The 13,992-nt window shown below is 34.9% G+C and overlaps 1 protein-coding gene across 3 annotated transcripts in view; it reads right to left on the bottom strand.

Annotated features, from left to right (window-relative positions):
• Window positions 1-13,992, bottom strand: part of GPATCH2 (G-patch domain containing 2) — a 126,768-nt gene that overhangs the window by 34,697 nt on the left and 78,079 nt on the right. For all 3 annotated transcript variants that reach the window (XM_075088856.1, XM_075088854.1, XM_075088858.1), the window contains 2 exons: window positions 5,505-5,569; window positions 2,887-2,926 (listed from right to left, as the gene is read on the bottom strand). In XM_075088856.1, coding sequence (XP_074944957.1) covers window positions 2,887-2,926; window positions 5,505-5,569 — 105 coding nt within the window. The remainder of the gene's footprint in view (window positions 1-2,886; window positions 2,927-5,504; window positions 5,570-13,992) is intronic.

The raw sequence follows: 13,992 nt of genomic DNA, 5'->3' as shown, positions 1-13,992 counted from the left end.
CAAAAACATGGTATTAAAGCTTCCCATAATAGTGGGGAAGCAGGAATAATGAAGGATTCATTTAACTGAAATGGTGACTCAGCTTCTGGAACAAGCTCCGATTTACTCTAGTTATTTTTAGACAAATAAAGGAAGACTTTTCATTCAGACTCAGAAGTCTATTTCCAACATTATGATATTTGTCAGGATGAATAAAGTGGCAGTAACAGGAAAGAATGACTGTCAAAAAATTACACTAAAGAAATTAAAACCAGACAGTATTAAAAATACAAGTGTTTCTTGAAACTAATACATTGAAGAAAGTATTGAATGAAAGACTGTTTTGGAACAAACTGCAGGTGAATGGATCTAATATGCACAGTAAACCCTCCTAAAAGTTCACTGGAAATCAGGAAATTATGAACTTTATGACTTGGTCAACCACACCTTAATGTTGTACATGAGCATGGACTCCAAAAAAAGGACACCTATCTGAAAAATCCCACTTGATTAATTTTTCCCCAACTCTCTATAGTTTGCTTCTTGTTTAAAGGAATGCTCCTCATCGTCGCGACTGTCTAGTTCTCAGATGCAATAAAATTAGTGCAGTCTGGTTTTAAAAGGTAATCTGAAGGATAAATAAAGATAAGGCACCTTATTCTGATAAAATAAGTTTTTCATTTTCTTACTGACAACAAGTCAGAGCACTTACAATTCATATTTAAATGTAGCCACAATTTTACCAGTATGACATTCATACAATGTGTACCTATTTAATGATCAAGCTAAGGAGAACATTACTGTTATCAACATTCTCTGGCTGATAAGTAAATTGTAGTTATAGCATGTACAAACACAGATCACCTGCCAGACTTTCAATTTGGCTAGTTAATTACTTGTGTTCTAACATAACAACCTCAACTCCAGAAACTAAAAGAGAAGGTACTATACCCATGCAACCAACAGTTACATACTGTATTTCACAAATTTAGTAAGAATTTTATAGGCTGCCAAAATTGTGATAAATACATCGTATCATCATTCTAATTCCTTTTACTTGTCTAAAAAAAATAACCCATTATGTGCTAGTAGCACCTATATTATTTGATCACATGAGCTTCACAATTCATTAGTAATCTGTAAGTTTTGAATACAGTGAACTCCAGATAAGCTCTGAAAACACAGCTCCTAGGAACTTTGAAATAAACACATAACATTTAAAATTACTTCAAACCTACTATTATCTGAGAAAAGATTAATTCATTTTTCATTGTATACCAGATAAGGAGACATGTTTCACACTCTCTGCTGAATGGATATTGCCAGTATGTATGATGTAGGTCAATGCATTTCTCAGCATGGAAATTTCTGTACCGTTTTAAGCTTAGAATCTGTGAAAGACGTAAACTGTACATCTTCAGTTAACTACTCTGTTATGTGAGACAATCAATATATTAAAAAATCCAATTAAAAAAAATCACTCAAACTCATTCTAATCTAGCAAATTTGACTACTTATAGCATCAAGAATTCAGGAATAGCATAAAGGTTAACCCAAGAGAACTTTTTATCATGACTAATTAAGACAAAGCATGCTCATATTTAAAATCCAATTTTTAATGTGTTTCTTCTACTAAGAAATATCTTACAAAATAATGAGAGTTAAATGCAAATCATATAAAGCCATCTGTTCAGATGTTAAGTGTCAGACAACTTACTGCAACATGTTAGAAGTTCTCAATTTACAGCTATAACTGAACTTTGTTTCATGCATTCTGGCCGTTTTGGGCAAGTAATATAACTTTTAGAGATCCAGCGTGCTCTGGAGTTCAAAAGAAGGGAAAGGGGACAGGAAACAGTATATACGGATTTAAACTATGACTTACTGGAGCTACAAGTGCTCATGATGGATCGTCCTAAGATGAACCCTCCAAAGATTCTACAGATATTATTTCCTTTTGAAATTTCAAATCTATTCAAATTTGTAGATGTACTAGCAAACTGGCACAGATCGAATGAAATCAACTGTGTTATATCAATTTTTACCAACTTAAAAAATTTACTAGGGAACTTTAGTCTTAAATTTCAATGCATAACTGATATATTCAGCAACTTTTACTGAATAGTTCAAGTTAACTATACATTTATGAAATGAAAAAAGTAATTTCTTTCCAAGAAAGAACTTTCATGGAAAATGAATGTATTATTTTCACATTATAAAGTTCTTTGACAGTATGTTCTGTTTAGACCTTACTACCATCCATAAAGAAAGGTATTCCTTCATGTCTGAAGGCAAGCTAAAGGAATAAGGGCTACGTTGCTAACGAAATATTAAACGTATCTTCACATTCCCTCAACCACATCTCTAGGCTTGGACCTCCTAGGGACTACACTGTAGGGGCTCAGTAGACAGACTAGTGAGATATTTTCACCAGTATCTGCACCATGATGGAGATTTAACAGTTCCTTTTTTACTGCTGTGGGCATTTTAACCAATGAAATGCAAAACAATGGAACTGAAAATCTTCCTTAGAAGCCTGCCCACTCTTGCCACTGTTCTGTATTTCTTGATTTTGCAAGTCAAACGTTTTGCATTCCAGCATTTTGAGAAACACAACATTTGGAGATACAACGATTAACAAAATTATTAAATAAAAAAATCAGACTTTTCATTTAACCTACTAAAACTCAAAGACACTTAACTGAAATTAAGTGACTAATTAAAGATTTTTAATTAAGGGACTTTTGAAATGCACTGCTGTTAATATGTTTCCTTACAAGAAAATAAGAAATCATACCTGCTCTGTTTATAATTTCTTAAAATATTAGCCAACTACCTCTGGAGTAGAGGCAGTTAAATTCCTTTATACACCACAAGTAAACTGTTCTTCATCAAAGCAGTTCTTACCTGGCTATGTTCCTTCCTAGCCCCAGGGCTAAACCAGTGGCTGTGGGAGAAAAAGAAAAGACAGGTTGAACAATATAACTAACAAAGCACATGCTGTCATATGACCAGTCTGTGCGTGCTTTTGGGTATTTTATTGTCTACCAGGAAAACACAGCCTTTGGCTATGCTTTGTTTTAATGGGATATTTTTATTGAACTCTCTAAGCCTGTAACAGTTTTGAAAGAATGCACCACAAATTTCACTCCTGAGTAGCTATTCGCTTTATAGGTAATTATATTTTGTCAAACAAGCTAAAATAATATATAAATGGTAGTATTTTAATACACTACAATGCATGTGCTATAAATAAAAGCAATTCCATATTTAGTACTGTAGTCTCACTAATTAATGATTATAGCTGAAAAGATCTTTAAGTACTGCAGACTACCTGGTAGTTGTAATGTATTATTTCACAGACTGAGGTCCAAGTTTGAATCGAAAGTGAAATTCAGAGTCTGTAAATTCAGTGGCTTTGTATCTCCATACAATTGCACAATTTTGACTATTGGCAGCCGTATTTCATAGAGGCGAAAATTTGGACTAAGATGTTGATGTGCAGGGGCAAGAACTCCCAATGGTGACTTTTCCTTCAATAGCAGTAAAAGCATTTTAATACCGGTTCACATACACACTGATCACCCAGAACTGAATTAACATCTGAATGTAGCTGTAAGTGCGTGCTATACAAGCCTGGGGCAAATCTTGACACTTGCAAAACAACAAGAAGGAGGAAAAAACAATTAACACATGGAGGATCTGAAATTACATATTACATATTTATAAATATATATTATTTTTATAGTATATATTTATATATATAAAATATATATTATAAATATGTATTTACTATATTTATAAATATATTTATATATAAATAAATAAATAAGAAGCAGATTCCATAGAACTGTCTGGTCTAGACTACTCCATCTAAGTCACAAAGCTGAAATTTTTGTGGCTTTTTGTCGCTCACTTTTTGTGAGTTTGCTAATGAGCAGCCAACCCTCTCATTCTTGTATACAAGATCAGCTGTCAGTGAAACATGCATACTGTGAACTCCTTTTTTACCTTTTAAGGTGATTAAGGAAAAGAAGTTGGAAATGACAAAAGAATGACAGCAATAAAGTTAAAGTATACTTTGAGTTAAAAATTAGAAGACGTTTATATATTTTGGACATGAAATGTACACCAACTAAGCTGAATAGTTTGAAATCTGAGGAAAACAGGGAGATTTCAAGCACACACAACTTTGACGTTGGCAGTGGATGAGAAGAAAAACGATCACATTTGCAAGTGACCCAACAAATAAGGTCGCAAACATCCAGAAGCTGATGAAGATAAGAAATATAATGGGCTAGGGTCTATATTCCACATAGATCAGTGCCTTGTCTCTGACCAGTGTCAACAGCAAATGCTCAAGGAGGAGCAGCAAACTGGGGTATTTTCCTCCACATAAACTCTGCTAGTTTGTGGCAAATCAGTGGATTACATGCTACATTATTAGTAAAATGTATCTGTATTGAGAAAATGTATCCAAGCAATTTGAATGCATCTCATATTCAGACATCAAAAAAATTGACTCCTCATAGTAAATAAGACCTCTTGCAATGAGAATATGGTATTCACACCACTTTCATAATTTTGTCCATTCACTTAATTACAGTATTATTTGTTTGCTTGTTTGTTTTAATAAAATAAACAGAAGTAAAAAACCATAAAGTATCAGTTGAATTAATTTTGGCCAGAAATAAGTTATGAAATCACAACCTCTTGAGTTACCACACACATTAGCAAGTGCAAAGAAGTGGATTAGTAGCATAAAACAGTTGGTACTGCAGATCTGATGTTTGCAGTATATATGCTTAGGCAAGTTTTGTTTTAAACTGTGAATGCTGTATCTCGTAGCAGTTAGAACACATAAATGTATCCCCAAATATATTATTTCCTAACTGTGTCTGTCTGTGTTTTAGATTTCTGATTTGGAAAATACAGGAAAATTTAAACTTCTTAATGTCACTATTCAGAAGAGATAACCAAGAAATAATGCTGCTAATGTTGTCAGCTGAACAGAATAAGAGTTTACAGTAATGGCACACTGGAGTAACTAAACAAACTGAATGACATTCCCTATTTACATGTGTCCAAACAATTAATTCACTGTCTTTTTGTGGAATTTATGATAACTTTCTTCCTCACATGATACATCATTTTTAAGACTCAAAGATGTGACGCTTGTTTATTTTCATATATTTAAGCTTGGCATTTCTGAATTTCCCTTTGGAGAAAAATAAAGCAGGTCTTTTTCAACAACATGTATTTGGTATGTAGCCTTAGAGAGTGTTGCGTTTTTAGAAAAGCATATACTTATCAAGTTAATAGCAACACATTTACAAAGCACTGAATGTCACGTTTCATTAAGAAACAAAATGAATTACAGCGGATTATAAATATTATTAAATAAAGATCATTATGTAACTGAGCTGAGGTTCTCTTATCACATTTGTACAGTTGTAAAATGTGGCTTTGAGACAGAGGTACTACTGTAAAGCAAACAGTAATAAACTCCCATCACTGATACTCACTCATGGTGAAGAGAATCCTGGGACAAGTGAACCGTTTTCCTGCTACCGCCTGGCCCTGGAGTTACCTAATGGAAAGAAGTAGGGAAAAAAAGCCTTTGAATAATGGAACAGCATACACGCACAGTTATTATTTTATTAAGAAAATATATCACAAATACTAAATACAAAATAGAGACAATACACTAGATAAAGTAAATGCAATTAGCAATATCTGCAATTTTTAAGTAAAGTCTGAGTGCAGAAAGCGCTATACAAGATTTGCCAAATTCCTGCGTGTGTCATTCTGATTGGATGTTAGACGTCAGGCACTTACAGATGTCAGAAGCCTAAGTTACTTTCGAGAAGTCCACGGAGTACTTAATCTCCGAAAAATGAAAGTTAAATATTTTGTAAATCATATTCAACATACTATCCTTATTTATGGATAATACAACAATAAATTTATTAAAAATTACTCCCAACCTTTGTATCCCAGTACAAAGCTTTTGAAATTCAAGTTGATGTGGGATAGAAAAAAAAGATAAAACAATTTTTACCACACTACACTGTACTTCTTGTCCCATGTGAAAAATGCATAATATGCTCAATTTAAGAATGGTCTTAAGAATGCATGATAGCACATGCAGACTTTTGCAGATGATGATATTCTGGCATTGCTCAAGAATGCATTCAAGCAGCTTTATTTTTATTTTTAGAATCTGCTTAATTTGTTTGCAGTTGTTGATAGGTAAAAGCAGAAGAATAAGAGACCACCTGAAGAAACTCCTGCTTGAAAACCCAGAGCAGAAGGCAAACTATTCCTGTTGGAGAGAATGCAGGAACAAATTTTCAGTTCCTTGGAGATAGTTTGATAGTCAGTAGATGACCAGAGGTGGGAATAAAATCAGGTGTTCTGCCAGTTTTGAAAGGAGACCACAAAAATTCAGTGATAATACTTTTACATGGCTCAGGCTTGCCAGAAGTACATAAGCAGAAGATTCACAGATAAAAGCAGCCTACTCTTTACTGAAAGAACAACGTACTCAACTTTTAAGAAAAATATCCCTATTCAGCTGGTCTCATGCTGGAAAAAAGCTAGGGCAGTTGATGCTCCAAGTCTGGAGAACTTTAAAAGAACACTCACTGAATAATTTGACAGCTCCATGCAGTTAAAATATTTGACCAAAATCTGTTTCTTTGACCTGTAGAATGTCGTCACTTGGGGCCGAACTGAGAAACCCTAAAGCATTGTCACTTTCTAGCTGGTGGTGACTGAAAAGAATTGGTAGTACCTTACTGCAGAAAAGTCTATGCAAGCATCCAAATCCCTAGTAGAGCCACTCATGGCAGCTGCATGGGAGAACAGCACCTACTGCTTTACCCACATTTAGAATTTAGTGGTTTACTAGACTTATTGAGGCCTTATATAGCCACACGATAATATTAAAAAAAAAAAAGGTCACCAAATGTTACTTTTGCAACGTCATAGTTCACCTAATAATAAGAGCAAGAAACACCAGTTCAGAAAGACAGAGTTAGAAATATGAACAAGTATTTTAATATGTAATTTCCAAATTTTAAGATTAATAACTAAACCATTACTTTAATGCTATAGGTAAATATGTAGCTCAGCTCTTGAGAGTTACATCCTGCATTAATCTCAAAATCAGGTTTTCATGCTATTCCAGTGGGTATCCCTGGAATATAGTAATCCATTTTCTACACTGTGGCTATAAGAAAAGCCAACTGTGCCTATGTCATGCTTTGTTAGAGGTTCATGATCACATTATCTCATGGTGGACCTGACACTTTTATTCAGTTTACAGTATGTTCTGTGTACAGGCAACTTATTTCCTTTGCCAGGGCTGCTGACAACCTTTTCCACACTATATTAATCTTGTTTACAGACTTTATCTTGGTACAAATATCAGAAAACTGAACTTTTTATCTCAGGGAGAAAATAAACAACATGTTGACAGAAGCAGAAGCTATTTTCTGGACTAAAATTGGTTGTTTACCTGCAGCCATACTTATGGAGACAAGTTTATGTTTCCAGCTCACTCAAAATACATAATCTGAAATTTAATAAGCATGGAAATGTCAAGAAAAACCACTTGATAAATTGCTAGTTTTAAAATAATATTATAAACAACAGAAGTACGTTTTTCCACTAATTTGTATGAGAATTTGAACTTGCTTGGAATACAGTTACAGCTGATCACAAAGTACACTGCTAAGGTTTCTCTTGCATACCTTAGATAGCTTCAGTTACCAAGCAGCCACAGAATATTTATAAACCTAAACTCATAATGCACACATATAGAACTTTACATAAAACTGAATGTTTATTATTGTAAGATTCACAATACGTTAATGCAAATGAATTAATATTTGAAAGAACTGTTATCTATAAAGTTATCTGTCAATAAAACCTGTTGCCCATCTTCATTGCTAATTCACTATTAGAAAAACCTACTGCAAAGTTCTGATGAATCTCCACAGAAGTGAGTGCCAAATGCCCCAGAAAGTGGCAGCAGATTGCAGGGCATTAAAATAAAATATCAAAAAAACCCGTCAACTGTTCAGATTCTTTATTAATAAAAAAATTACGCATAGTTATCTAGAATTGGTTTAGGTGATGAAGTCCCAGTGCACAAAAAGAAATCAGGGGTTAAAGTAAGTACTAGCTTTCTCTTGGCATGCTAAGAATAAGCAACTCTGAAAGTTTGCACAACTAAATTTTTTTTTTTTTTTTAAATAGAATGGATGTGAGTGTGCATGCACTCATACATGTGTATCAGGGAATCAGAATTACTGTAATAGGAGTGTTTAGAAGACTGACAGATCAGGACTGTTTTAATCTTTAAACTAAGTTCATTTTCATTCATTAAGAACACACTTCTTGGTAATGGTAAATTCTTACATGCTATTAAACATCCTCTTTGTATACAGAAGAGTGTTAGCTTTTAACACTTGTATGGTAAATTTGCTGTGAGTACACAATATCACAGAGCTGATGCTGTATATTTAGCACTGATGGCTATGGTCCTTGACAGTTCTTAGCCACAGGGGTCGAGGTGACCAGGACTGAGCCATCTGAGAAAAGATGTTGGAACTAAAGCGTGCTTGTCGTGCTTCTCATCAAATTCTCCTTCCTTATGTCTGATGTCTTTATGTTACTGTTCCCTCCGAAAAAGTGAGTGAGGGAGTGCTTTCTCTATTTTTTTAACAAACACCTGAGACCTGGGCAAGTTAAGTGCAATCTGAAAAAGGGCATTTAAATAATATCCAACAATTGCTGTAGACTACTTTTGTCACGTGCTTTACAGGAAGAAATGCAGCAGATTTTTTTTTTCTAATAATATAAAAGTAGTAATACTTTTTTCAAATCTTTTGATGGATAAACTTTTGGAAAAAAATGCCATGGCACACTTTCAAGTTCACACACAAAATGAGCAGAATTCTGGCCTCCAAAATTCTTTCCTATGAAACACTAAAAAGACTAGGAAATGCCCAATAACCTCTTTCAAGGAAGTATACTTAATAGTCTGTGTTTCTAGAAGTCGCACTACCCCATAACCAAACATAATCACACTCATGCTAAAACTTAGGTAACTACAACTAATATAAAAAGTGGAAGTATTTCTAACTATTTCCTCTAATTAAGAATAGCAGCTTTTAAAAAACATACTAGCTGTAGCAAAAGACTAGGAATGATGTCCTACAGGATGAGGAACAATACTGACCTTCAAAAAGTAGAAAAGAAGTGTCATGGTTCTTCACACAGCTCAACTGTGTTGCAATCTGTACTGTGGCTTAGTTGCATAAAGCAGCAAAATAAGTAGGAACGTAAAGGGAAACTAGGGAAACCTTTGAGCCTCCTTGCTTTTAATTTTCCTTCTGTGCAAAGTCTCTCCAGCAACACACTGCACAAGAGATTACTATGCTTGATATAACTATTTTACTATGAATGAAGTTTAGGGTAATCTTTGGAACTCTCAGTTTCTCCTGGCTACAAGTCCTTTTACCATTGCTCGAGTAAGATGGCAAGGTGGTTGCTGCCTATTGTTTTCAGAGTCCCTGAAACACAGGAACCCCAGCTTGGATAAAAAGTACTCTTGTTTTTTAAAGATTGCTTAGGCTGAGAAATTATGACCTACACTGATGGACAGAGTAAAATGGAAAAGTATTCAAGACTAAGGGGTTTTGCCTCAAAATACACAACAATGTACACTGCTACCTGACATATTACATATGACAAACTTCAGAAGTGATACATGGAATGATGGTGGGATTAAATAGAAAAAGAAGGACAAGAAAGGTACAGGATTTCACTCTGCACAAATAACGTTGAGCACAGAAACTGTTATTTTTAAATGCTAAGAATATAGAATAGAATAATTTCAGCTAGAAGGGTCCTACAATGATCATCTTAGTCCAACTGCCTGACCAATTCAGAGCTGACCAAAAGTTAAAGCATGTTATTAAGGACATCGTTCAAATGCCTCAAACACTGACAGGCTTGGGGCATCGACAACCTCTCTAGGAAGTCTGTTCCAGTGTTTGACAACCCTCTCGATGAAGAAATGCTTCCTAATGTCCAGTCTAAACCTCCCCGGGTGCAGCTTTGAAACATTCCCACACATCCTATCACTGGATACCAGGGAGAAGAAATCAGCCCCTCCCTCTCCGCTTCCCCTCCTCAGGAAGCTGTTGAGAGCAAGGAGGTCACCCCTCAGCCTCCTTTTCTTTCCCAACTAGAAAAATGCAGGGTCCTTCGCCACTCTGCAAAGGACATTCCTTCTCGCCCTTTCACCAGCTTGTTGCCTTCTTTTGGATGCACATCCTTCTTAAACTGTGGGGCCCAAGACTGCACACAGTACTCCAGGTGTGGCCACACCAACACTGAATACAGTGGGATAATCCCCTCTTCTGACCAGCTGGTCATACCAGGTATTCATAACATATCCATGTCCTATTCATAACTGAACCTCAGATACATTTTCCATCATTAAAAAAAAAATTAAAATTTCTTAAAAATTAAGTAATTCTTAAATACTGAAAGTGATCTTTTTATTTTAAATTGGATTTTATGCCAAATAAAATCCATAGCCCGTGCAGTGAAAAGCCATTACTGAGCTTGTTTTTCACAGGATATTATTCCCTTGCTATAATTTGGTGGACTTGGCAGTGTTAGGCTTATGGTTGGACTTGATTATCTTACAGGTCTTTTCCAATCTAAATGATTCTATGATGTGTTTGAAAAATCCATTTAAGTACTTATGGAATTATTTGAATGCTTAACTTATCCAAAGTGTGTCACATTCATAGTATGCAAAACCAGTAAAACTTCAGCAAAAGTTTGCTGAATACTAGTTACACAAATGAGCTTTTCACTTTTCTAAATGAAAGAATAGGTCCCTTTTTCCACCCTTTAAATCGACTGCTATGATCAACTACAGATTAATACATGTAAAAATTAATTATATTAGCAAAATCTTTTAAATTCCAGAAGAAAAGATACTTTTTTTCTGGGTTCACATATGTATAGTATCTTTCTCTAAAAACACTGTATTGATGAATACGATTTGAAAAGTTCAGTAGCAAATCCAATTTTCTCAGGCAGGAGTTTCTGCAAAACAAGTTGCTGTCCAAAACGAAATGCAACTAAAATCAAATCCTAGTGTCATGGTTTTAGCTGGGATAGAGTTAATTTTCTTCACTGTAGCTGGCATAGTGCTCTGCTTTGGACTTTGTATGAAAATAATGTTGATAACACACCAATGTTTTGGTTGCTGCTGGGTAGCACTTGTACTAGTCAAGGACTTTTCCAGCTTCCCGTGCTCTGCCGGGTGCACAAGAAGCCGTGAGGGGAGGGGGCACAGCTAAGAGAGCGGATTCAAACGGGCCAAAGGGATATTCCATATCATACAACGTCAACATCATGCCCAGTACGTTAACTGGGAGGAGCTGGCCGGGGAAGGGAAGCAGCAATCACAGCTCGGGACCAGCAGCGTTGGTTGGCGGGTGGTGAGCGTGAGCGGTTGTATTATTTGTGTTTCTGGGTTTTTTTTCCCCCTTTTTCCCTTTTCCTTTTTATTATATTATCTTATTTTAATTATTAAACTGTTCTTATCTCAACCCCCCCCAAATTTTTTTTTTTTTATGCCTTTGCTCTTCCGATCTCTCCCCCATCCCAGAGGGGTGGGGGAGTGAGTGAGCGGCTGCGGGGTGTTTAGTTGCTGACTGAGGCTGAACCACAACACCTGGAGAACAGGATTTTGCAGTGCAAATTACAGCATCACAATGGCACTTCCATAGGTCACGGATCTGTAATTGCCAATTCATAGGGAATTAAATCAAACTATATCAAGGGAAAAAATAGAGAAAATCTATCCTTTATATTTTATTGCGCTAATTGAGAGCAATTTCTTATTATTTTCAGCATCAATTTATTATCACTCATTTTCAACCCCTTCTTCATTAGAAGCATTGGAAAGCACCTACAATAAACAAAGCTCTGGATGAGATACATTTAAAAAACAATTTAGATACAAATTCTCTGACTTGGAGAAATATAGAAAACTAAGAAAAACACAACCAGCTTTCACAGTATGCATTACTGAATCACTGCCATAAGCCCAGCTTGACATTACCATTACATTTTTATTCCCTCTACAAGCACGCTCTTGCTCAAGGGCCCAAACTGACCATTCCAGAGAAGCACCTCTTTAATGTACAAATTACCTTTAAGTGATGCTTAGTCAAACTCTACAAAGTCTTCATGAAGATATGGTTCACTGGCAAGAATAGTTCTAGGCCAGTTTCTTGCTAGTCTAGTTATAATTCTTTCAAATTGACCTCTTACTAACATAGTGTTGCAAAAATCAATGGATCATTGCCATTCTGCTTGCAAAATAGATGCAAGTGACAAAGAAGGAAAAATACCTCACGAAAAATAGGTCAAAAGACATGGACTTTAGTCCTACAGCAAGCACGCATCTCCCTGTACTTGTTTTATTGCTTTCTCTTAAAAAAAAAAAAAAGAAAAAGAAAAAAGAAAGAGCAAGCTATGCACCCTGGATAAAGTGAGAATCAGTACGTTTCTTGGATTTAAAATATCTCTCCAGTGATTTCACACACTGTTAAGAGTTTTCTCTACATTTCTTTTCACAAAACTGATCAAAATATCTCTATCTTTTCATATATGGTTTTCAATTGAATGATTAACAGATGGAAAAGAAAAACTATTGCACTGGAGATTAAAAGAAGAAAAGTCCACTATTGAACATAGCTCCTTCAGAGAAAGTTGGAAAATTTAAATCTCATTTATAATAGCAGAACAGGGAATTTTTCTGTAAATCTTTTCTATTACACAGTTTTTCTCTGTTGCTTTTAAGATAAAACCTGGATTTCAAATTAAGTAAGTATAAATTTAAAACAAAAAAGATTTTTGAAAAGAGACTGGCCTAGGTGTAAGGTTTTTTTATTGATTTGTTTTAAATGGTAACACTAGCAGAAAGTATCACAGACCATGTTTTGTCCTAAATCTTTGTCAAACAGACAAGCTTTTATATACTATAGAATAGGCAACAGAATAAGTTTAATGACGCAGTGTACATTAGAGCATACATGTTGCCTTTAGGTATGTGATATGGTAACACTGGAGGAGCTATTAAAGCAGAGAAAATAAGTACTAGTGTATAATGTAAAAAAATTATTTGGTCAATGGAGAAAGTATCAGGTAAAGTGAAAAGTACAAGTGTCCTATCTGCAAGGGGCCAGTAGGAGAGTTTCTTTCGAGTTTCCTAATATTAAATATGAAGTAGTACTATGTGGTACTGTTGCTCCAACAGCAGTTCACAGCGCTGCAAAAAATGGACCGATTTATAAGTCTCAAAAAGAAACTATAAACGAGGTGTTTTTTAAAATTAAACCAACTCCTTGTACAAAAGCAAATGTAAGATCATCAGGACTGCATAAACACACCACACAGAACCACTATTTCAATTTTTTTTTGGTGTTAGGAAAGGTAAAATCTTCAGGGCAGCTGTCTGAATTGCATTAGAAATGCCAACAGAACAATGGCCAAAATTTTGCTACTTCATTACTCTGTAAATAGCTAATACTTAACAAATTTTCTTTAAATGAAACCCTAATTTACCTTTGTACAAAGAGCTACTAATTAAATGCTGCAATAATATGCTGCATATTAAAAAAATCTTTATTATTATATTTTAGCTGTCCATTTAGATATAAAACTTATTCTAGGATGAAATCTTAGCTTCACTAAGTCAACAGGATTTTGACTTCAGTAATACTGGGACTTTATCCTTATTAATGATCTAAAATGCTGAGATCATGGTTTTACTTGTAAAATTATAATCGATAAGTAAAGATACCCACATGGTGATGTAGACAGGGGGAAGGAGCAGAGCAGCGATTAGGATATTAGCCTTGATCTGGAGATGCAGCTTCAATTCCTTGCTTTGCTACAAGGCTTGCTGTT

Source organism: Phalacrocorax aristotelis, chromosome 3, assembly GCF_949628215.1.
Source record: "Phalacrocorax aristotelis chromosome 3, bGulAri2.1, whole genome shotgun sequence".
NCBI classification, from domain to species: Eukaryota; Metazoa; Chordata; class Aves; order Suliformes; family Phalacrocoracidae; genus Phalacrocorax; species Phalacrocorax aristotelis.
This window is presented reverse-complemented; position numbering and strand designations above follow the sequence as displayed.